At 43.2% G+C, this 25,878-nt stretch overlaps 1 protein-coding gene across 5 annotated transcripts in view; it reads right to left on the bottom strand.

Annotated features, from left to right (window-relative positions):
• The window catches only part of APBB1IP (amyloid beta precursor protein binding family B member 1 interacting protein), an 84,939-nt gene that overhangs the window by 11,152 nt on the left and 47,909 nt on the right, over window positions 1-25,878 (bottom strand). For 4 of the 5 annotated variants that reach the window (XM_088844152.1, XM_055427859.2, XM_055427872.2 and 1 more), the window contains exons 6-11: window positions 25,390-25,467; window positions 20,672-20,831; window positions 18,601-18,722; window positions 8,341-8,427; window positions 6,703-6,846; window positions 4,572-4,682 (exon numbers count right to left, since the gene is read on the bottom strand). In XM_088844152.1, the coding sequence (XP_088700278.1) occupies window positions 4,572-4,682; window positions 6,703-6,846; window positions 8,341-8,427; window positions 18,601-18,722; window positions 20,672-20,831; window positions 25,390-25,467 (702 nt within the window). The remainder of the gene's footprint in view (window positions 1-4,571; window positions 4,683-6,702; window positions 6,847-8,340; window positions 8,428-18,600; window positions 18,723-20,671; window positions 20,832-25,389; window positions 25,468-25,878) is intronic. The other variant, XM_055427877.2, reaches the window with a different exon arrangement.

The following is a 25,878-nucleotide window of genomic DNA, read 5'->3' as shown; positions in this document are numbered from 1 at the left end:
CATGACTTATCACAAGCACTTTTTACTATATTATCAACAGTCATTTCCATTCTTGCTTTTTGAACATCTGGAAACCTTCACATCTTTCATGTTTCTAGTCCTACAAGAAATCCAAATCACTTCCCCATTTATCAGATAAGGGAACTTACGTAATTCTCATGTCAAGGAATTAATGCTTTTGTGACTCTCATGCAGGCCTAGGGTTATTTCTGCTACTAGGAATTCAGGGTTTTGCCCTGTCTTCTGTCATCTGTTACCCACATGGATGGCCCAGAGGAGTATTTCTGTCTAATTTTAAGTGGCAATGAGCTGGGTGCTGCACTAGGGGGCCTTCCAGGAGCTCCCAGTCAAAGAGTACAGTGGTGGGCAGGTGCAAAGGGATGGAGTGTTATGGGTCCAAGGTCATACAGAACATTCTTGTCTTTCAGCACCAGAAACACGGCTCCCTAACTTCCAACCAAACTTTCCAACTGAACCAGAACAGAACTTTCTGGTCTGGCCCTTGTGTAAGAGGGACAAAACATGGGTGTCTCCAGCAATCTGGTGTTTATAATTGTTCTTAGAAAACAGCTATTTTTTTTCCCCCTGGAGGAATTAAAAAAGTTGATTTTTGTTACCTTGGGCTTGGTATATTAAAATTTGTTTGTGTGTGTGTGTGTGCATGTCATGTGATGGGAAAGCTGGGTTCCCAGGAGCAGACTATAAATCATATTGTGCTTGGAGTGAAAGGCAGGAAGCAACTGTCTGGGTAGAGGGATCCACTTAAACAGCACAATCAACAATTTCTTAAGTACATTCATCCAGAGTAAAATGTGGTTCTTCCTTTAAACACAGTGGCTACTGAGCACAAAACACAGGTAAGAACACTTGACCTTGAGTTCTAACCATGGCTCCTCCTGTGATGAAGAGGTTGATGTACAGACTTTGGTTCATTCTCCCCAACATTAGTGGGGTGCATCTCACCAACTTCCTCATATCACAAGTATAACAGGACTGGATACAGGAGAATTAAACATCAGGTGATCTTCAAGATGACCTCAAAGATCACTTGTGAGTCTCAGATTTTATGATTCTAAGACGAGCTGCCTGGTGGGCTCAAGGCTCCTTTCTGGCTCCCCCATCAAGGCAGGAACCCTACAGGCTCCCGGGACATCACTCAGAGAGTCCCTGTGCTTAGTCTTCTGTCATGTCTTGGGATCTTGCCAAGGCGTTTACTCCCTTGAGCTTTCAGCCCGAAAATATTTGCAAAGAAGTTTAAGGAAAAATGCCAGCTCCATGCCACTGGCCAACCTCTTCTGCCATTGGTTTGGTTGCTCCTAACCACAGAAAGGGAGAAGCTCCCTCAGATATGCCATGCAGCACATAAAGGTCAGGGCAACTGCAGACCCTTGTCCAAAGGGATCTTACAGATCCTCGAAACAGTGGGAGACCAGAGAGGTTAAGCTATTTATCCAAAGTCACACCGAGTGGCAGAACCCTAATGAAAGCCGAGGGCTCGTGCGTTCGGTAGATACCTCTGGGTGGTTAGGTAGGGAGGAGGAAGAGTGGCTCACACCGTACTTAGGAAGCGGTGGCTCGGGTGTTACTGAGGGAGATGTATGTAAACAAATGTGTGACCACTCAATGACATGATAAAGTCTGCAGCAGAAGTTGGAAAACAGAGAAAGGTTCTTTGGAAAAGGTGACAGCTATGGCAGGAAGAGGCAGATAAGAACCTGGAAGTTTGGTGGACGTGCAAACTCCTGGGCCAGATCCCAGACCCACAGAATCAGAAGCTCTGGGGGCCCAAGCACCTGTCTTAACAGCTCTCCTGGTGAGTGCCATGCACTCTCAAGTTTGAGAAATGCTGGCCAACAGACATGTTTAACTGATACCAGAGTGCAGTAAGAATGACTCCAATTCATGCTCACTGGTTATGTCTGTCAACATTGCACTAATGGTCTTACGGGCTTAGATGGTTTAATCTGCACGGGAAGTGTTATTTCCACTCCATAGCAGAGGGCAGTGAAGCTTAGAGAGTCTTAACACTGCGCCAGGAGACAGAGCCAGGACTCAAACTCCCATCTTCCTGGCAGCACCCTCCATGGATGGTCGTAATCCACGGGTTCATCCTGAGTAAGAAGCTCCCGGGTTGAACTTCTCAGCCTGTGGACTCACCCGATCTCGTAACATGCTACTGTAATCCTGAGCCCTTTCTGCAATGTATGTGCATACTCTTTGAATACTGTCAATCTGCTCACCCTCATGAAATATTTGCATATCAAGAGTTTTTTCCACCCTCCAGAGTGGACAGAAAGGGAAATAAGTGACCAAAATGTTTGTAAAAAAAGTTAAGTTTTCCAAAGGATGACTGACCCCTTTACTCAGCAAATGAATAAAAATTCCTAGCACTTTGGGAAGGAACTGAGAAGTGTGCCTAAGTGCAAAATGAGCAGGGTGACTGCCCATAAGGAACCTGGCTTGAGAACAGAATCGATCATCATTGTGAGAAAAGGGAAACGCATGTTCCTGTTGGGTTGTTTGTTTATTGATGCTTGTTTGTTCTCGTATCGTCAAGCCTGCATTTTTCTCCACCTCAGAGCCCTTGGCCCCATCCGTGGGAGGTCCTCCGCTGGGTCTCAGCATCACCATTCTCAGTGCAGCCCAGAGTGACCTGCGTCCCAGGGCAGATAGTTCAACACGTGATCCTGGGACCTAGTCCCAAGTTTGTGAGTCAGCACTAGAAACCACATTCCCACCCTGCTCACTGGGTCTAAATCCTCAGCCTGGAGACCTCTAGGTCTCAGATCTCTGCTTTCTCTCGCTGAAAATCTCTGCTCCAGCCTCTGGCCATGGGTTTATGGGCCCTGACCCGCTTCTGACAACTTTCATTATATTTGTCTGCTCTGAAGCGTATTTCATCAGCAGCAGAGAATCCCTGACTGTTGATGCTTAGAGCCAGAAGACACTCTTATGCCGTGCAGGCATTGGGATGTCCATGTGCAAATGAGGGCCTCTGTGTTCGGAAGTTCTCAGAGTCTCAGGACTGCAAACGAGGGCCACGAGGGCAGACAGCCACACAATGAAAACAGTTCAAGAGCGGCTGGGGCTGGGGTTAGAGGAGGCAGAGAAGAGATTCTGTGTGCCGGCAAACAGTGTCTGAGAGAACAGCCTCCCTACACCACCCTCCCCGCCTTGGCTTCTCATCCTGGTTCAGCTACTTCCTGGCTGAGAGTCTCTGTGCCCAGATAACACATCTACAAACTACGGAGAGAGGTTTGCCTGGTGGCTCAGTGGTAAAGAATCCACCTGCCATTGCAGGAGACACAGGTTCGATCCCTGGTCTGGGAAGACCCCACATGCCATGGAGCAGCTAAGCTTGTGCACCAGAACTACTGAGCCTGTGCACCGCAGCAAGAGGAGTCACCACACGAGGAGCCCGCGCGCCACAACGGGAGAGTAGCCTTCGCTCTCCGCAACTAGAGAGAGCCCGTGCGCAGCAACAGAGACCCAGCACAGCCAAAAATAAAGAAATCAACTAGGGAGAACGGTGGCTCTTACCACAGAAGGCTGATAAAGGATTAAATGAATTAGTCTATTAATTAACATATGAAAGTGCTTCAATCACTGCATTGCAGATGCAGTGTATAACGTGTTTGCCACTGTTCTCATGGCCCTTTCTGTGCCAGTATTTTATTACTGTAAGTGGAGTATAACCTTTAAAAATGGTCAATCACTATATTGTACACCTGTAATTTATGTAACATTACACGGTAATGTTTATAATTTAATAAAAAATAATCAAGTATATTTGCAGGAAAAGAAGAAATTCTGCACACAGCCTTGCACCCGAGCCGAACGGAATGAGATAACCTGGGTTTTTCTGGTGTGAACTTGTGAAGGGGAATTTGTGGTGCTGGAGGCAATGACATGGCCAGAAGAGCTCCATAAATTCCTTGAGTCCATTTCTAGGAATCAGTTGTTACATTTGGCAGAGAAAAGTTACTTCTGCCCAACCTTCCAAAAAATGGTGCTAATGTCAGCCTTACCAGACACCTGATAATGTATACTGTCTTTTGATAATGTGCACTTCAAAAAGTTTCAAGGCCCACTAATACTATTTTTAGAAAAAGTTTTTTTTTCTATTTTTCTATTTTATATATTTTTCTAGGAAGTCTTGTCAACTTCCTAATTTCTCAAAATTTCTTACAATGGAATAAGGACCTGATAAAGAACTGAACAATCAATCATTTTGTCAATAAAATTATGAATAAAATCTGCCCAAAATGTAGAGCTTTTATTCTCATAAAGTGATGAAGAAATCTAGACAGGCTAACTTGAAAGTTTAGACTCAGTAACAGACTTTGGGGGAAATGATCTGAATTGGATCATTTCCAATGAATCCAATTGGATCATTTCCAATTGGATCATTTCCAATTTCATTAGAAATGCTTTCTCCTCTCCTATTTTGGTTTACAATAAAAAGCTTATTATGTTATACTTGTAGTTAACTATATAACACTGAACATTTCTTAAAAGGAAATAACTGATTCAAACTGCTTACAGATCTAAGGTAAGGACTTAAAACCTACCTTTAAAACAAAGCAGTAGTCAGTGGGTGCTTTGTATTTCATTTTACACTGAATCCCATAGTAAATGTTGACATTTTCAAACTGTATAAAACAGGCCAGATCTCGAGATGTCTGAAAGAGAAGGAAAAAATAACCTCAACCTAGCTGACAGGTAATATTTTCCCAAGGTTGTTCACAGCACAATGAAGGGTTACATTTTAGTAGGAAAATACAGAATTTCAGGTGTTACTTGAGCATTTACCATGTCGTCTTCTAAAAGCCAGGCCTACATTTTAAGAAGTGAAAGAGCACATCTAAGGCAAAACAGCGTGCCACAGGTGGAGCAAAAGATTACACTGACGTCCTAGCTCCTGCACATGGACCCCTACAGACGACTGGCTGAGCTTGAGACATCATTACTACATTGATGTGGTCCAGACAAGGTGACTGAGCACCTTGTCAGACGTTTTATTTTGGCTTTTGCCATTCTAAGTCACTGATGGATTTCATGACTGAGCATTTAGGAAAAAAGTCCCTCGTGGAAGAACAACGAGTGGTATTTGATGCTCAGAAAATCAGCACACACTTCACGCATCTCTTCTTGAGGAGAAGATTCCTTTCATGCCATCTCTTTAGGGCTGGCAGTGTTGCTATGGAAACAGAATCCTCTCCTTATGTATAATACACATTGTGAAGACCTCTAATCTACATATTTGGTGACACATCAACTACAAATTTGTTCTATTATTTTTCCCCCCTCTCACATTCTGTTTTTTAATGAATAAAAAATAAAGGGCAGAATTACTACATCTCAATGCACAATTATTCTTTTATATATGGTAGTACACTTTTTTCTTGTGAGAGCTTTTCTTCTGGATTTTCAAAGTTTTAGTCTTTTTAATTAGAAAAATAAAACATTCATCATAATTTAAAAATAATTATATATTTATATTTAAAGATACATTAAATATAAATATATATTTAAAAGAAAAATGAAAATCTTCCTTCACTCTTCTTTTCTCATTTCATTTCTCTTCTCCAGAGAAAAGATTCTTCCAAATGTTTTTGGGGATATATTTATATGCCTATGTATGTGTAGACATATTCACATATAAAACTTTAAAAATATAAATGAGATTTTACTCAATATTTTTTCATGAATTTATTTTTTTTCTTAACATTATATCTTGGGGTCTATATCAGGATGTATGAAAGGCTATATCATATTGTATGGCTGCATAACATTACACTGAACAGATGTAATTATTTATTCAACCATCCTACTATAGATAACCAGAGGTTATTTTAATATCTTGCTATTACAAAAAATACTTAAAAATACTCTGTGGGGTAGACTGCTAAACATGGAGCTGGCCTTTGAAGGGGTACTTCCTTTTACATTTGCCTAGATCTTGCTAAACTGTCCCTCAATTTGGCTATACCCAGATGTATGATTCCAGATAAAAGAAGTCTTACTTTTATGCCTACAGAACAATAGAGTAAAAAGGGAGGGAAAAAAGAAAGAAAATTTCTTTCTGAAATCAATATGTAAAAAATGAATTAATCTTTAGAGAAATGCTTAGGTCATATTTTCTGAGACCTGATTTTTAAAGTAGATAGCTTTCTTTACCTTTAAAAGAAAGCAACTGAAAGATTCAGAAGGATTTCTGAAATTCTATCCTAAAAGTTTATTTGTTTGAATAAACACTGTCATCACATGAATCTCACAGCAAAAGGCAGAGTATTGAAATTTCCACCTGAGGATTTCTTTAGTTTTTTCCTAGCAGTTCAGCTGGTAAAGAATCCGCCTTCAATGCAGGAGACCCCAGTTCGATTCCTGGGTTGGGAAGATCCGCTGGAGAAGGGATAGGCTACCCACTCCAGTATTCTTGGGCTTCCCTTGTGGCTCAGCTGGAAAAGAATTCACCTGCAATGCAGGAGACCTGGGTTTGATCCCTGGGTTGGGAAGATCTTCTGGAGAAGGGAAAGGCTACCCACTCCAGTATTGGAAAAGGGTACCCACTCCAGTATTCTGGCCTGGAGAATTCCATGGATTGTACAGTCCATGGGGTTGCAAAGAGTTGGACATGACTGAGTGACTTTCACTTTCATGAAATGCCTTTTTTATAAGCATACTTTTTTTCTTTCTGACCTTAGTCTTTCCTTTGGGGACATAATAAATTCCAGAAGCTCGTAAAAGAAAATAGCGCCTTTTCCAGGATTTCTTCCCATCTTCTTTCAAATAAAGAGCTCCCTCGAGTTCTGGCACAATGATGGATGTTCCACAGAAACTCTCCTGAAATTGAGATTCCAATGATATAAAACCCATCAGAGATAAAACATATATTTTGTTCACATTGAAATAAACTGTGGCAAGCTAGCCTGCAAGCTAACAATCATTTTGTCTACAGCTCTAATTGAATGCATATATTGACACTACATACTATTTGCCAAAAGACAGGAAGAACATGGTGATTGAATTTCAGCTCCAGAGTTCGACTTCCAGGCTTCTTTCTGTGATTCTGAGCAAGTGACTCAACCTCAGTGCCTTTACTTGCAAAATAAGAGTGCTGATAGCCCCAGCATCATAAGGAAGGTAGTGAGTACAATCTTGGTACATATTGTAGAAGTATTACATAAAATCTATTTCTGTTACTGTAGATTGATAAATATATAACTTATTCCTTTACCTGTAAGTGGAAAAGTTATTATTTCACTGCTAGTAAATAGAAAAATTTTATCATTAATTCTGTACATAAAATATGTATAAATTAGTATTTTATTTTGGGCATACTTTTAAAGTGAGATACAGCTGACATAGAATATTGCATTAGATTTAGGTATATGACCTAATGATTTGATGTATGTATATATTGCAAAATGATCACCATCGTAAGTGCAGTTAACGTCTATCACCCCACATAGTTATACATTCTTTTCCTCATGATGAGCATCAGTGAACTGGCTCCAGGTGGGAATGTGGGCCCAGGTGTCACCAGGTCTTCTGACTTCAAGAGAAGCCACAAATCTCCTAATTCAAAAGGTCATCATGTTGTTGGGGCAACAAAGCCTGGGGTTCCCATGCCCATTTGTGACCTGTTACCTGGCAAGCATCTGCATTATAGGCGGGGACCAGAGCCTCAATTTTTAGCAAAGTTGCAATTTGAAAAGTCATTCAGAAGTTTCAGAAAAATCAACCATCAAATGAACTTCAGCATTACAGCCTTGAGTGATAATCAGACATGTGCACCATACTTTACACATGGTGCTTCCACTCTCTTCCTGAATCTTTGTAATAATGCAATACGATACAGGAAACCAAGGCTCTTGGACTTGCCCAATAACACATGAACCTCAACAGGCAGAACCGAACTTGGATCAGATCTCCAACTGCCATCTCACACTTTCTACCACACCTGCCTGCTAGAGCGACACTGGAGGATTCACTGCAAAAAAGTCACGCCTGACTTCTGTTAACAGCATGTAAGCAATAAAATCTATGGAATGTTAGAGCTGAGTTTCATGTGGATTCTTGTCTTTTAGTCAAGACTTACCAATACAACTTCATGAAGAGTAAACTATATTGTCTAAAACAATACTTTTGAACAACCAACTCCAAGAACCAGTTTAATGATCTAAATAGCTATAATTTAGTAATAATTTGATCTTAAAACCCCAAGTGAAAATTTCAGTGTGTCTCTGAATCGCCCATTATACTGAGAAGCAAATAGTTTAAAAAGATACAGCTAATATTCCTCTCTTTTCTACTGCTCTGCAAAATTAATCTTACCTCAAGCAAGGATTCCTTGTTCTTTGCATTCATTTTCTCATTTGTTTCCTTGTTTTCTTTTTTTCCTCTGTTATCCAGGTAAAAATTCTAAATAAAATAGTAAAAGAGAGGATCAGTAAGGGTTCATCACCATGGTAGCCACCGCGCAGAACCCACAGTCTTGCTGGAGAGGGACACATACCTGGAGGAGGTAAACTGAGGACCACAGCATATGGTCTCTGTCAACCAGGTGCTTACCGAGGGGCTTACCAAGTGTTGAGCATGGCCCCACTGGCCAGAAGTAACACCTACCCTTCCCCGCACAGTGTATAATCAATAAGGAAACACGCACAGAGAGAAAACACTAGCAAAGGATACAACTGTCATTTAATTTAACCACGGTCTAGAATTCCACGTCAAATGCTGGAAGCCTGGAGACCCCAGGGCCCCTGGAAAAGCCCAGAACTGGAGAATAGTGGAGCATCCCAGATTCCAGGCCTTTGGTCACCATGTAGGGTCCCTGAGGACTAGAGACTCTGGCTTCTCTGGAGAAGCGTGAAATCTGGATTTTTATCAGTGTGGGCAACTAATTTTAATTTTTGAAAACTGCACAAGTCAGTCACAACACAGAGTTTCCTACTTGGCAAACTTCCAGGGACAGAGAGAAGCAGAAAGGACATTTCTGGAAAGAGAACCAGCTTAGCAAAGGCAAGGAAGACCACCATTTAGAAGCACTCACAATGTCGGGGGAGCAGCTACTATACGGCAGATCCTCAGCCAGGTGCTTTGCAAACATCACCTCCAATCCTAATGACTTTCACATATTGCTGGCTTGGTGAAAAGGTTGGCTTGAAGCTCAACATTCAGAAAACAAAGATCATGGCATCTGGTCCCATCACTTCATGGGAAATAGATGGAAAAACAGTGTCAGACTTTATTTTTCTGGGCTCCAAAATCACTGCAGATGCTGATTGCAGCCATGAAATTAAAAGACACTTACTCCTTGGAAGGAAAGTTATGACCAACCTTGATAGTATATTAAAAAGCAGAGACATTACTTTGCCAACCAAGGTCCGTCTTGTCAAGGCTATGGTTTTTCCTGTGGTCATGTATGGATGTGAGAGTTGGACTGTGAAGAAAGCTGATCGCCGAAGAATTGATGCTTTTGAACTGTGGTGTTGGAGAAGACACTTGAGAGTCCCCTGTACTGCAAGGAGATCCAACCAGTCCATTCTAAAGGAGATCAATCCTGGGTGTTCATTGGAAGGACTGATGCTAAAGCTGAAACTGCAATACTTTGGCCACCTCATGCGACGAGTTGACTCACTGGAAAAGACTCTGATGCTAGGAAAGGTTGGGGCCAGGAGGAGAAGGGGACGACGGAGAATGAGATGGCTGGATGGCATCACCGACTCTGTGGACATGAGTTTGAATGAACTCTGGGAGTTGGTGATGGACAGGGAGGCCTGGCGTGCTGTGATTCATGGGGTCGCGGAGAGTCGGACACAACTGAGCGACTAAACTGAACTGAACTGAATCCTAATGACAAAGCTGCGAGGCAAGTGACAGTCCCCTCCACTTTACAGGTTAGGACACTGAAGCTCAGCCAGGTTAAACAGCTAGGGCCCTGCAGTGCGAATGAACACCAGAGCTAAGTGTGTCTTATGTGTGGGCTCTTACCACCACACCCACTACCCCTGAAACTGAAGGTCAGTGCAGTTCAAGGGCAGAGAGACTAAACCTACTCTAATTCCAGCAGCTCCTGACTCAGGGAGGAGGCCGGGTCCTCGACTTTCCCATGATTATCCCTTTGGAACATCTGCTTGTGGACTATGTCAGGCGGAACCACCACCATAGTTAAAGCATTTAAGGACTTCTAGGTGGAAACAAAGTTTATAAAATAATGCCTGAAAAAAAATGTATTAAAACTACAACATATAACCCTGGAGGGTAGTGACTAAGTTAAGGCACCTCCTGAGTCTTGATACAAATGTTTACATAATGGGAGTGTTTCCCCAAGTGTGACCCCCAGAGTACCCTAATGCTCTGTTAAATTCATGTTCCCTGGGCCCCCAACCTACTGAGGTGGAATCTCAGGGGACCTGCGGAAGTAAACTGCAAAGCGAACTTTGTAGAATTAGGAGATCTTCTAGAAATAGAATGCGCCACGATGACAAATTGTTAACTTAAACAGGGGAAATAAGTCAGGCACAACTCCTTCCATAAATCTTACTGAATTATCTTTCTGTTATTGTTCACTCAGTCATTTTCAACTGTTTGTGACCCCATGGACTGCAGCACACCAGGCTTCCCTGTATAATCATAAGGGATTTGATTTAGGTCATATCTGAATGGTCTAGTAGTTTTCCCTACTTTCTTCAATTTTAGTCTGAATTTGGCAATAAGGAGTTCATGATCTGAGCCACAGTCAGCTCCTGGTTTTGTTTTTGCTAACTGTATAGAGCTTCTCCATCTTTGGCTGCAAAGAATATAATCAATCTGATTTCGGTGTTGACCATCTGGTGATGTCCCTGTGTAGAGTCTTCTCTTGTGTTGTTGGAAGAGGGTGTTTGCTATGACCAGTGCATTCTCTTGACAAAACTCTATTAGCCTTTGCCCTGCTTCATTCCGTGCTCCACGGCCAAATTTGCCTGTTACTCCAGGTGTTTCTTCTTTTTCGTTTCTTTTCGTTGTTTTTTTTTTTTTTTAATTTATTTTATTGGAGGCAAATTACCTTACATTAATATATTGGTTGGTTTTGCCATACATTGACACGAATCCACCCCGGGTGTACATGTGTTCCCTTTCTTGAACCCCCCTCCCACCTCCCTCTTCCCCATATCCTCCCTCCAGGTCATCCCCGTGCACCAGCCCCAAGCATCCTGTATCATGCGTTGAACCTGGACTGGTGATTCATTTCACATATGATAATATACATGCTACAATGCCGTTCTCCCCAATCATCCCACCTTCACCCTCTCCCACAGAGTCCCAAAGACTGTTCTATATACCTATGTCTCTTTTGCAGTCTCGTATACTGGAAAAGACACTGATGCTGGGAGGGATTGGGGGAGGGAGGAGAAGGGGACGACCGAGAATGAGATGGCTGGATGGCATCACCGACTCTGTGGACATGAGTGAACTCCGGGAGTTGGTGATGGACAGGGAGGCCTGGCGGGCTGTGATTCATGGGGTTGCGGAGAGTCGGAGACGACTGAGCAACTGAACTGAACTGATACAGGGTTAAGGTTACCATCTTTCTAAATTCCATATATATGCGTTAGTATACTGTATTGATGTTTTCCTTTCTGGCTTACTTCACTCTGTATAATAGGCTCCAATTTCATCCACCTCATTAAAACGGATTCAGATGCATTCTTTTTGATGGCTGAAAAATACTCCATTGTGTATATGTACCAAAGCTTTCTTATCCATTCGTCTGCAGATGGACATCTAGGTTGCTTCCATGTCCTGGCTATTATAAACAGTGCTGCAATGAACATTGGAGTATATGTGTCTCTTTCAATTATGGTTTCCTCGGTTTGTATGCCCAGGAGTGCAATTGCTGGATCATATGGCAGTTCTATTTCCAGTTTTTTGAGGAATCTCCACACTGTTCTCCATAGTGGCTGTACTAGTTTGCATTCCCACCAACAGTGTAAGAGGGTTCCCTTTTCTCCAAGTGTTTCTTGACTTCCTACTTTTGCATTCCAGTCCCCTATAATGAAAAGGACATCTTTTTTGGGTGTTAGTTCTGAAAGGTCTTTTCGGTCTTCATAGAACCGTTCAACTTCGGCTTCTTCAGCATTACTGGTTGGGGCATAGACTTGGATTACTGTAATATTGAATGGTTTGCCTTGGAAACGAACAGAAATCATTCTGTCGTTTTTAAGATTGCATCCAAGTACTGCATTTCGGACTCTCTTGTTAACCATGATGGCTACTCCATTTCTTCTAAGGGATTCCTGCCCACAGTAGTAGATATAATGGTCATCTGAGTTAAATTCACCCATTCCAGTCCATTTTAGTTCACTGATTCCTAGAATGTCGACGTTCACTCTTGTCATCTCCTGTTTGACCACTTCCAATTTGCCTTGATTCATGGACCTAACATTCCAGGTTCCTATGCAATATTGCTCTTTACAGCATCGGACACCAGTCACATCCACAACTGGGTATTTGTTTCGCTTTGGCTCCATCCCTTCATTCTTTCTGGAGTTATTTCTCCACTGATCTTCTAGATCTGATAGAGTGCCTGATGAACTCTGGACGGAGGTTCGCGACATTGTACAGGAGACAGGGACCAAGATCATCCCCATGGAAAATAAATGCAAAAAAGCAAAATGGCTGTCTGAGGAGGCCTTACAAATAGCTGTGAAAAAAAGAGAAGCGAAAAGCAAAGGAGAAAAGGAAAGATATAAGCATCTGAATGCACAGTTCCAAAGAATAGCTAAGAGAGATAAGAAAGACTTCCTCAGCGATCAATGCAAAGAAATAGAGGAAAACAACAGAATAGGAAAAACAAGAGATCTTTTCAAGAAAATTAGAGATATCAAGGGAACATTTCATGCAAAGATGGGCTCGATAAAGGACAGAAATGGTATGGACCTAACAGAAGCAGAAGATATTAAGAAGAGGTGGCAAGAATACACAGAAGAACTGTACAAAAAAGATCTTCATGACAAAGATAATCACGATGGCATGATCACTCACCTGGAACCAGACATCTTGGAATGTGAAGTCAAGTGGGCCTTAGAGAGCATCACTACGAACAAAGTTAATGGAGGTGATGGAATTCCAATTGAGCTATTCCAAATCCTGAAAGATGATGCTGTGAAAGTGCTGCACTCAATATGCCATCAAATTTGGAAAACTCAGCAGTGGCCACAGGACTGGAAAAGGTCAGTCTTCATTCCGATCCCAAAGAAAGGCAATGCCAAAGAATGCTCAAACTACTGCACAATTGCACTCATCTCACACGCTAGTAAAGTCATGCTCAAAATTCTCCAAGCCAGGCTTCAGCAATATGTGAACTGTGGACTTCCAGATATTCAAGCAGGTTTTAGAAAAGGCAGAGGAACCAGAGATCAAATAGCCAACATCCGCTGGATCACGGAGAAAGCAGGAGAGTTCCAGAAAAACATCTATTTCTGTTTCATTGACTATGCCAAAGCCTTTGACTGTGTGGATCACAATAAACTGTGGAACATTCTGAAAGAGATGGGAATACCAGACCACCTGACCTGCCTCTTGAGAAACCTGTATGCGGGTCAGGAAGCAACAGTTAGAACTGGACATGGAACAATGGACTGGTTCCAAATAGGAAAAGGAGTACGTCAAGGTTGTATATTGTCACCCTGCTTATTTAACTTATATGCAGAGTACATCATGAGGAACGCTGGGCTGGAAGAAGCATAAGCTGGAATCAAGATTGCCGGGAGAAATATCAATAACCTCAGATATGCAGATGACACCACCCTGATGGCAGAAAGTGAAGAGGAACTCAAAGGCCTCTTGATGAAAGTGAAAGAGGAGTGTGAAAAGTTTGACTTGAAACTCAACATTCAGAAAACGAAGATCATGGCATCTGGTCCCATCACTTCATGGGAAATAGATGGGGAAACAGTGGAAACAGTGTCAGACTTTATTTTTGGGGGCTCCAAAATCACTGCAGATGCTGATTGCAGCCATGAAATTAAAAGACGCTTACTCCTTGGAAGGAAAGTTATGACCAACCTAGATAGCATATTAAAAAGCAGAGACATTACTTTGCCAACAAAGGTCCGTCTAGTCAAGGCTATGGTTTTTCCCGTGGTCATGTATGGATGTGAGAGTTGGACTGTGAAGAAAGCTGATCGCCGAAGAATTGATGCTTTTGAACTGTGGTGCTGGAGAAGACTCTTGAGAGTCCCTTGGACTGCAAGGAGATCCAACCAGTCCATTCTAAAGGAGATCAATCCTGGGTGTTCATTGGAAGGACTGATGCTAAAGCTGAAACTGCAATACTTTGGCCACCTCATGCGACGAGTTGACTCACTGGAAAAGAGTCTGATGCTGGGAGGGATTGAGGGTGGGAGGAGACAGGGACGACAGAGAATGAGATGGCTGGATGGCATCAACGACTCGATGGACATGAGTTTGAGTGAACTCCGGGAGTTGGTGATGGACAGGGAGGCCTGGTGTGCTGTGATTCATGGGATCGCAAAGAGTCGGACACGACTGAGTGACTGAGCTGAACTGAACTGAGGCTTCCCTGTCCTTCACTATCTCCCCAAGTTTGCTCAAAGTCATGTCCATCAAGTCAGTGATGACATCCAACCATCTCATCCTCTGTCGCCCCCTTCTCCTCCTGCCCTCAATCTTTCCCAGCATCAGGGTCTTTTCCAATCAGTTGGCTCTTCTCACGTGGCCAAAGAACTGGAGCTTCAGCTTCAGCATCAGTCTTTCCAGTGAATGTTCAAGGTTGTTATCTTTGAATTATCTTTTAATGCATTTTTAAAGACAAACTTTTATTATTTGAAAGGACAGCATATTGTGAATTAGTGTGGTTATTCTATACGGTTTGGAAATTATTCTAACTTTATGTATTTCGCTTGCAGACTGTGATTAATATAATATGGAACATACACCAACTGCCCGAACTCTACACTAAGACCTTACATGTACACTTTTCATTTCATCCTCACAGCAAACCCACAATGTAGGTGTGATTGCTATTTCACAGTTAAGGAAACAGGTAAGTGACTGCCCAAGAACAATTAGTGCCAGAGATTTGAGTTTTTCATAGTCTTTCTCAGTATTAAACTGCTCTAACCACCACAGGAAAGAACCCAGTATGATAGTGTGGATGGACTTAATACCACTGAACTGCACACTAAAAAGTAACTAAAATGGTAAATTCCATGTGATGTGTATTTTACCCAAATTTTAAAAAATATAGTAACTTAGTCCTGACAATGAATACAGAGTGTGCTGAGGAGGGCATGTGTCGCCCTCTGCAGGACAGACAGGGCAAGAGCCTTTCTAAACTACAGTAGTTAAGTGTTAGTCGCTCAGTCGTGCCCTACTCTTTGTGACCCCATGGGCTGCAGCCCGCCAGGCTCCTCTGCCCATGAGATTTTCCAGGCAAGGATACTGGGGTGGGTTGCCATTTCCTCCTCTATTCTAAACTATGAAGGGTCTCATTTCATGAGGGTATTGTGAAGCCATTATCTTTTCTGAGACCCCTCTCACTTTTTCAGCTTCTGAATACCCCTTTTCCCCTTCCAGGTGGTAGTACTATACTGTGTTTTTGCTTTAATGACATTCCAAGCTGGAGATCATGCAGGGCAAGCCTTAGAAGGACTGACTGCTCTTGGGTGAGAATTTGGGAGGCTCTGTAGCAAGTGGCAGAATTTAATAGTTAATCCATTATCTGTTAGGGACAATCTGAGCTGAAAAATAAAGGAACTTTAAAATGGGAAATGAGACTTTCAGCTGCAGTCCGGCCCTCTTTCTCACAGCTTCTGAAAATGCAGGTTTTGAGAGCAGCAGGATAGGAAAGGAACAGCAAATCCATTTTTTAAAATCACCTTGTTGGGCTAATGAATAAATCAAGCAAACACTTATCAGTCCATGAGTAAATATTTGTACTTTTCACATGTAAAATATCACTGTTCTAAGAATCATTTTATCATACTGAGAAGATAAATGTAAGTAGATGGCTATATATCTGTCAATGAGGGAGCTGTATAAGACTGCACAAATTAAAAATGAGCCAAGTTCTGTAGGTTTGCAGAGAGGAGGAAATTACTGTGGGCTGAGATGATCAAGGAAGACTTCACAGAGGAGGTCAAAGTTGAAACTGTGCCTTGAAAGATGTTCATATTCAGATAGAGGAAAAGAAATAAAGAGAGTATTCAGGGGAGGAGGAAGAGCATGGACAAAGGCCTAGAGGTGGTTAAACACTGGGGCTCTTTGAAGCAAACTAAATGTCCATGGACAGATGAATGAAATAATGCCATTTGCAGCAACATGGATGGACCCAGAGATTATCATATTAAGTAAATCAGATGAGAAAGAAATATCGTATGATATCATTTATATGTGGAATCTAAAATAATTATACAAATGAACTTATCTATAAAACAGAAATATCAATAGATTCACGGACACAGAAAACCAATTTATGGTTACCAAGGGGATAGTGGGGGCTAGGGGAGAAATAAAGTAGGAGCCTGGGATTAACATACACACATTACTATATATAAAAGAAGTAAACATCAAGGACCTACTGTATAGCTCAGGGAACTCTACTCGAGATCTTGTATTACCCTGTAATGGAAAATAATCTGAAAAAGAATATGTGTGTGTGTGTGTGTGTGTGTGTGTGTGACCAAATCACTTTCCTGTACACTTGAATCTAACACAACTTTATAAATTAACATACTTCAATTTAAAAAATTACTGGGTATCTTTGGGGCACTGGTGAACAACCAGCCTGGCTAGAGCTGGGGCACACCTGCTGCAGCCCAGAACATCACCCCAAGTCCTCTCTTCCATCCTGTGTCAGAATTCACTGATGCCTGTCACCTAGTGACTGTGCAGTGCCCGCCCCCTGGGGTGGCTGGAGCGCATGTTCTTGCCACCTTATGCTCGGTTTGGCCACGTGACTTGCTTGGGCCAGCAGAATGTGGGTGGGAGAACAGACTGTGGGTCCATGGGAGCAGAGGGCCTTAGAGGCGGCATGGTGATTTTCCATGGGTTCTCCAGCACGCTTGCCCTTCACCAGGAGGAGAGTGTTTCACAGGTGGCTGCTGGTCTGAGGACAGGAAGAGGCATGTGGAACTCTCTTGATCTGACTCACATTGTGGAGCCAGGGACAGAGGACCTGATGACCTGCAGGCCCTGGAGAGAGGAAATACCTGCTGCTAGAAGCCACTGGGATCCTCAGGTTGTGTTCACGCCACCAACCCTGACTGATACACACGCCCACGCTGGCTGGTCAGGGGCTCTGGGCACTGAAGTCGAGAGACGACTTTGTTTTAAAGGAGAAGCCCCTTGCAGGGACTTCCCTGGTGCTTGAGAAGTTAAGATTCCACCCTTCCAAAGCAGGAGGCCCGGGTTTGATCCCTGATCAGGGATAGTGCATATGCTACAACGAAAAGCCTGCATGCCACAACTAGAGATCTTGCTGCAACTAAGATCCTTAGTGCTGCAACTAAGGCCCAGCGTGGCCAAATGAGTAAAATCAATCAATAAAAAATAAAATAAAAGCCCCTTCTGGAGGTTGTAAATGTGATGCCTATATGACTTTCCTTCCAGCTGGGCCTGGTCCCGGAAGGTCAGAGATGAACCTTGGCAGGAGAGGGAGGTTGGAAAGGAGGGGAGAGACCATGAGGCCATTTTCCCCCATGGTGGCTAGTGCCCTTCTGCACCCAAGGGGAAGCATGCCATTGAGGTTCCATCTCTGCTTCTTACTCATACAACTAAATAAACCACCACCACTACCAAATTTCAGTGAAGAAACAGAACAATAGAACAAAAATTGCCTGAAGTATCAATAGTGATGATCGCTGAACTGTGGGAATACTCAAATGTCCTTTCTTCTACTTTTCAGTTTTTTTCCAATAAATTGATGTTAATTTTGAAGTCAAACATAAAAGATGTTTATAAAAAGAAATGAACAGCAATACAGCAAGCAGGTGACCTTAATTTGTTTTCACAACACGTTCTCTGAAAAAGACATTCTTCGTGGCTCCTGGCAAGAAGGTTGGCTAATGTTAATACCAAGGCGGGTCACCCTCTCCAGACACAGACCCCAGGCCTCACACTTCTTATTTTGGTTTTGGGCCCCACTGGTCTTCGCACAGTGGGGGCTACATGTTAGCACAGCTGGGAAAACAAAACTCTTTGGGTTACAGCTGAGGTTCACGTGTTCATTTAGGATGAGCAGACCACCCTGTGACCACAGTTAACTGGGAAGAGGCATTTTCCCAACGCCCAGTGGCCTGAGAAACTGAGAGAGACTCAGCTGCTTCACCAACAAAAAGTTGCTCTAATTAGGACAGTAAGGTTCTACTGCCCAACCTACTTTACCCCAAAGAGGCAGGCCCACGAGGGCATGAGAGGCCCCTGTCCTGACCCCTAAGCATTGAGTTTGTATTTCTTTGAAAGGAATACATTTGTGATATCTTGTGAGATAATGAATAATGTGAAATTTTGTGAGATATCTTGTGAGGACACAGCTGACATTACAGAATGGATATTTTATATGGTTTACCAATATACAAATTATCTTACCTGGGGGTTTTTAAATACAGCATATTTTTCCTCTTTCTCCAAAAATAACAGTTTATTTTCTGTGTCTCTTGTCCAGTCTGATAAGATTTCAACAACATTTTCATGGTCTTCAAAAAACCTTTCTGATGTAACAAGAGAAAGCATTTTTTCAGACCCAAGACATCAGGGTTTCCAACACAGAAATAAGTTGGTACTGAGCTAACACAATGCTTCACACTTCTCATTGGTTTTAGAAATTCCTAATTCTTACATGATATCATATTGTAACACCTCTGTTATGTCTATTCTTCCATCTCAGGTCTTCAACTTATTTCCCATTAAAAAAACACGGCAGATGAGCCTATAATATAGTGGTAGTGGTCAGCCATTGCTCTTTTTTTGTATTTCGGTTTTTTACTACTTTAAATAGCCCTCCACCCTATCTGGAAGGACAATTAGGCAATAATTGGGTAAGTAACTTTGAATGAAATTGTGAGATAACTGTTGCTGCTGCTAAGTCACTTCAGTCGTGTCCGACTCTGTGCGATCCCATAGACCAGCCCACCAGGCTCCCCCGTCTCTGGGATTCTCCAGGCAAGAACACTGGAGTGGGTTGCCATTTCCTTCTCCAATGCATGAAAGTGAAAAGTGAAAGTGAAGTTGCTCAGTCGTGTCCGACTCTTAGTGACCCCATGGACTGCAGCCCACCAGGCTCCTCCACCCATGGGATTTTCCAGGCAAGAGTACTGGAGTGGGGTACCACTGTCTTCTCTGGTGAGATAACCAATAAGCACTTATACAAAGGTCCTCAACCTTTCTGGCATCAGGGACCAATTTCATGGAAGATAATTTTTCCACCAACTGGGGACAGGGGATGGTTTCAGGATGATTCAAGGGCATTACATTTATTGTGCACTTTATTTCTATTATTATTATTACATCAGTTCCACCTCAGATCATCAGGAATTAGATTCTAGAGGTTGGGGGCCCTACAAAACATTGCTCCCTAAACACATATAAAATACATATAAAACACAATGTATTATACGAATATCAAAACCAACCCTAAACCTTCCTTCCCATCTCTTCTCTATCTGACTCTGAGAATTGAAGAAAACTTGGAGGATTATTTCCTTGTAGATCATTTTCTCCAGTAAGACATATACCCAAAACTTCTAAAACGGGCAATCCTGTATCCCAACAATTCTATATCCCAACAATTCTGTATCCCAGCTCTCTCAGGAGACAATTGTTCTGTGAGTGGCACTAAGAATGAGAAGTAACAGAATCTTTCTTTAACTGCTTTTTAGTTCATCAACTTCTATCAACTGTCCTTTGCTCTTTGGGGCTGAGCCTCTTCCACTAGACAAAGTATCAGATACTAGGCGAGTTGAGGCGTGGAGGAAGAGAAGTGGACAGTGACACGAGGCCCGTGGCAGAGTTACCCAAGAGCAGGGGTCACCAGCTCCTGGGCCACAGACTGGTACTGGTCTGTGGCCTGCTAGGAACCCAGCTGGGCAGCAGGAGGTGAGCGGCAGGTGAGTGTGTGAAGCAGCTTCATCTGTATTTACAGCTGCTCCCCATCGCTCGTATTGCTGCCAGAGATCTACCTTCTCCTGTTGAGTGAACTCAGTAAATGTAACACACTTGAAATATCCCAATACTACCCCTGACCAGGTCTACTCACATGAAACTGGCCCCTGGTATCAAAAAGGTAGGAGATGACTGCCTTAGAGTTTAAAGAAGCAAACTTTAAAGAGACATTGGCTGATCAGTACCCAGGCCCATCGGCTCAGCTGGCTAAACAGTAAGAAGCATCATCTTGTCACTCACTTTCCTTTTGGATCTGCTAGAGAAGTAGCTGCAATAATGCACACACTCCCCTGGGTCTGGCCACCTGCTTTCATCTGAGTCTCTTCACCACACATCAAGCAAGAGACAAGCACTGAATCCGACATAAGGAAAGTGATGGGTGGGGTGGTCTTCACAGCCTTGAACAAAACTCTTCTTCGTAACTAGATCAAAACCCATAATATAATAAAGCAAACCACGGGTTTCTGGAATACAGCCTGCCGTTAGGACTGGGACTCACCGATTTGTAGTTCTGGATATATTTCATAAAGACACCAATCCACGTTACAGTCACAGTGGGTTTTCTCAAAAAGGTTGTCGAGAACATCTCGGGCTAACTGCCGCTCATCCACCATCAGTGACTTTGAGCTGTTATCATTCATATGTATCTTGACAACAAGCTGAGGATAAAGCCACAGGACAGCCAGTAAATTCCAGCAACTGGAGGAGGCCACTGAGAAAAGTTCAGGTTTCAACTTCTATTGCTTCTGCATATTTAGGTAAGAAGGTATCCCACAGACTCATTCATGTGCCAAGCATTTGTTTAAGGTGCAGGAATACAGACAGGTGCTAGAGAAACCAATTCACGAAAACAGAAATAATACACAATAAGCAAAGTGCTTGCCCAGTCTTCAGAGACTCTGCATTGTGATGAGGGAGATATTGACTCTGTAACCCCATGGACTGTAGCCCACCAGGCTCTTCTGTCCATGGAATTCTCCAGGCAAGAATACTGGGGTGGGTTGCCATGCCCTTCTCCAGGGAATCTTCCTGACCCAAGAACTGAACCTGGGTCTCCTGCATTGCAGGCAGATTCTTTACTGTCTGAGCCACCAGGGAAGCCCACCAAAATCACTGCTGCTGCTGCTAAGTTGCTTTAGTCATGTCCGACTCTGTGTGACCCCATAGACGGCAGCCCACCAGGCTCCCCTGTCCCTGGGATTCTCCAGGCAAGAACACTGGAGTGGGTTGCCATTTCCTTCTCCAATGCATGAAAGGGAAAAGGGAAAGTGAAGTCGCTCAGTCGTGTCCGACTCTTAGTGACCCCATGGACTGCAGCCTACCAGGCTCCTCCGCCCATGGGATTTTCCAGGCAAGAGTACTCCTCCCTAATTCAGAGTCTATCTCTGCCACACGGGATTGTCTTTCCCTTTCCAGACCATCCCCATCCAACCTCCAGCCTACAGTGCTTGAAGCTACTCCACACACCACTAGCAGAGAATTCCTGAAGCAACACTGTCACCCAGAACCCCCAGACACTCTTGCTTAAATTTCTATTGCTTGAAGACAGAAGTGTGAGGTAGAGACAAGTTCTGCCTATTGTTTGCCTAAGGTTGGGTCCTGGTCACTCACATAGGAAGCGTATCATTATTTTAAAAGTATTGGGACTTCGCTGCTGGGCCAGTGGCTGGGACTCCGTGCTCCCAATGCAGGGGGCACAGGTTTGATGCCTGGTTGGGGAGCCAGATCCTTTGTGCCACAACAGAAGTTCTCACGCCACAGCTAACGATGCCCGCATGCCTCAGCAAAGACTGAAGATCCTGTGTGTGGCAACCAACATCCAGTGCAGCCAAATAAATAAATACATTTTAAAAATAAATCAATAAAAAGTATTTAGACAGAATGGAAAGAGAAGTCATACAACTGGCAACATTTCTTCCTCTCCTAAAGTTTGGGCCATATCCTGAGCAGCAGGTAAACTGCCTCGCTGGACCCTCTCCCACCCGGTTGGATCCTGAAGACACACGTGTGTGAATGGTGAAGGGCACACACAGTTCCTGTGGACTGCTGTGCAGAGTTACTGAGAGCAAACAAGGGTGTGGGTGGTGATAAGAATCTGGGTGAGGAGCAGGCAAGGACCACGTGTCGAAACACACCTAGTATCTTCCCTTCCCCCACTTGCACTCCTGAGACTCAAATGCAAACACTGGGGCAGTAAAGCGCATTTTCCTCCTCCTGAGGCCATTTGAATTAGGCTTTTATTCCAGGCGTGGCCAAAGAATACTTTTTTTCCTTTGAAACCTGTAGCCCAGAAACTTCTAGTTGGACACTTTGTTGGTTGTATGTTCATCTTTTGATGTATTTAACACAACAGGCTCAAATAAATACCACAGTGTCAAAGACATTCATCTGGGGATTTTCCTGGCAGTTCAGTGCTTAAGACTCCACCCTTCCACTGCAGGGTACACAGGTTCAATCCCTGGTCGGGGAAGTAAAATCCCATCTGCCATACCACATGGCCAAAAAAACCCACAAAAAACATTCATCTGACCTGAGAAGTCACGCTTGGAGAAGTGCTTGGAAAAACGGAAATTCCTCAAATATCGGAATGACCATGGCTTATTTTCCATAGAAGGCATACCCACTGCTCTCTGCTGAGGATTATTGCTATAAAGTAGCTACGGGTCCTAAGAAACCCTACCAATGTCAGGATTTAGAGGACAATGTTCCCGATGGGAAAATCAATGACCACATTTTTTCTTGCTTAGGAATTCTTGAGAAAATAAAACATAGCTTGTGTTATGTTTTGTTTTTAAAGAAAGAAAAAAAGTAAACCGCATAGTTTGACAATGATTCAATGATGGAAAGGGCTGAGTTTTGGTTTTTCTTTTGGCAGAAACTGCAAACTAAATTTAACCCACATGTAGTTACGAATGTCCACAATTATGAAACTTAGGGAAAAAACCAAGAGAAGGCAGGTGACACTGAGAAAGAAGAAACCATGTTGACTCTTCTTCACAGCTTTCTTCCCATTTCCAAGCTGAAGGGTAGCTCTATATAACCACATGACACCCTAAAGCACAGTTATGTGATGTAGCAAGCTGAGTACTTTTCACATCAATCAGTTTAGTTCAGTCACTCAGTCATGTCCTTGCGACCCCATTGCACATCAATACCATATGATATAGGGCAAAATGATTCCAGAATGAAAAGACTTCCCCTTTCTAATCCACTGTAGTAAAGACCATGGGATTTTCCAGGCAAGAATACTGGAGTGGGCTGCCATCTTCTCCACCAGGGGATCTTTCCCACCCAGGGACCAAGCTGACACCTCTTGCTTCTCCTGCATCGGTAGGTAGATTCTTTACCACAAAGAAACAAATACAGTCCGTAAGCGAGTCTGATACTCTTCCCAGTTCTAAAAACTTTGCACCACAAACTACATACATCATCCCTGATCCAAAAAGATGACAACACCCAGCAGAATATTTGAGGACAGAGTACTTCAGGTCAACTTGATTTCCAGCCTTTATAAAACATGCTGTAGATTATGTGTTCGTCGGTCAGAGTCGGACACGACTGAGCGACTGAACCGAACTGAACTGATACCTTATTTACTTTATTAATGGATGAGTATGACTCATTTTTTTTAAATGATCTGTGCCACACAGCCTTTCATTTTTAGAAATAAGTCTCGAGTACCTCAAGTCAGAAAAAATAAACACCTTGGCTTCTTAGTTTTCTTTTCTCTCCCCCGGATCAGAGCGGCTTCTGTTTCACGTACACTTTGTTGACGAGAGGCAGGTGCTGCTTTTTGCTGCCGCTACAGTTCCTCAACTGAAGGGTGGCAACTTTCCCTGGCTTCTGGTCTCCAGTAGGAAATACTGCTCACTCGTCCCTGTCCTCCTCATCTCCAGTTAAGCACACGAAGGAGGCTGGTTTTAGAAACATGACAGTCCATCCACAGGGACAAGACTACGGACCAGCTGCCGGGGGTGCAGGCGGGCAGGAGGCCAATGTGTGAGCAGCTTGTAGAACCTTTCTTTGGATCACTTCTGCTTCTCTGCAATGGGTGGCAACACCATGAGGAAGAGGATGGAGGTATTGGAGGTTTTCAGGGAGAGGGCAGGTGGAAGCAGTTCTCTAGGTTCGTGAGACAGAGATTGGAGTGGCGAGCTCTGGCAGCACTGAGGGCCCGGTCTGAGCAGAAGGAGAGCTGGATTTAACCAGGGATTCACAGGGTGCGAGGCGGGGAAGGCAATGGCCCTCTCAGATGCATCAGCTCAGTAACCAACCACAGAATGTAATTACACATAGAGAACAGGAAGGAAAATAGTAAGAAGGTGCATGTGTGCTTGAAATGAAAGGAACCGGCCTGATCTGGAAACATTCTCACAGATGAACCTTGACTGTCTGGATCCCGGGGTAATGAAGGAATAATTATTAAACATCAATCAGCATGTGTTGAACTCCTTCATTCAAAGAACCATGAGAGAGGCTACAGGAACATGAAATCGAACGCCCTCTATGAAAAGAATAATTCACCCAACTGTAATTAAAAAGCTCTTAATGAGTCTCAGTCATAGCATATGCCCCAGGTGTCGAGGTGAGACTTTTATCTTTCTCTTAATTTACCAAATTAACTATTATTAACACTTCATTATTAGGCAGATGCTTTTTCTGAGGTTAAATATGTGTGTTTCTGATACAATAAATGCATCTCTAGAAAAACCTACAGAAAATGCACAATAAATTACATGCTTATTGGGACCACAGGGTTGGGGCAGGTCACTCGAAACCTACACAACTTTGAACACAGCACCAGCCAGAAGAACATTTGGAACTTCAGGGGAGAACTCGGACACCCAGGGCAGACTCGGGGCTGCCCCAGCGGGTATATGACATACACAAAAGCAACTGTGGAAATGAGGTGATGCCAGTGGAGATGGGCCCAGAAGAGGATGCCACCTACTATTACCCAAGAGTGAGTGGAACCCAGGGGGCATCCTCAGGGGAGGGAGACCTAGAAACTCCCACACTGACACTAACATAGGTTCCCTATTTATCAATTACAAATGAGCAACTGATCTCATGGAAAGAATAATTCATCTTTGAGCTTAAGTTAAAAAAAATACAACTCATCAGAAAGTACCACTAGAATGTAAAACTTTTTTACCCTTAAGCGTATGAAGAAGTTGTTAACTTGACTGCCCCATGCAAAAGTGATTCATGGTTTACCTTCTTGACCTTGGCCTCCTTCAGTTTTTCCAATGCCAGTTTTATTTTATCAGCCTTGGCTTGAGCTTCTTCTTCTTCCTGTAAAATGTAAGATGTCAACACAGTCCATTAATGATACTAGGGGGTAAGTATTCCCACCACCGCTGGTGTCTTGTCACTTTCTGTCGATAAAAGGCTGTATTGGTACTGGCCTGGCTGTCCAGTGGTTAAGACTCATCGTGTTGTGTAACTTAAACTTGTATAGTCGTGCTTGTGCTCAGCTGCTAAGTCGTGTCTGACTCTTTGTGATCCCAAGGACTGCAGCCTGCCAGGCTCCTCTGTCTGTGGGATTTCCCAGGCAAGAATACTGGAGTGGGTTGCCATGTCCTTCAGGGAATATTCCCAGGGATTGAACCTGCATCTCCTGCATTGGCAGCTGGATTCTTTACCACTGAGCCACCAGGAAAGTCTTACGTTACTGCATATGTGCATGCTAAGTCTCTTCAGTCA

This window comes from Moschus berezovskii, chromosome 15 (assembly GCF_049115385.1).
Source record: "Moschus berezovskii isolate FMDL1 chromosome 15, NW_MosBer_1.0, whole genome shotgun sequence".
NCBI lineage: Eukaryota > Metazoa > Chordata > Mammalia > Artiodactyla > Moschidae > Moschus > Moschus berezovskii.
Note: the sequence above shows the minus strand (reverse complement) of the source record. Positions and strands in the feature narration are given on the sequence as shown.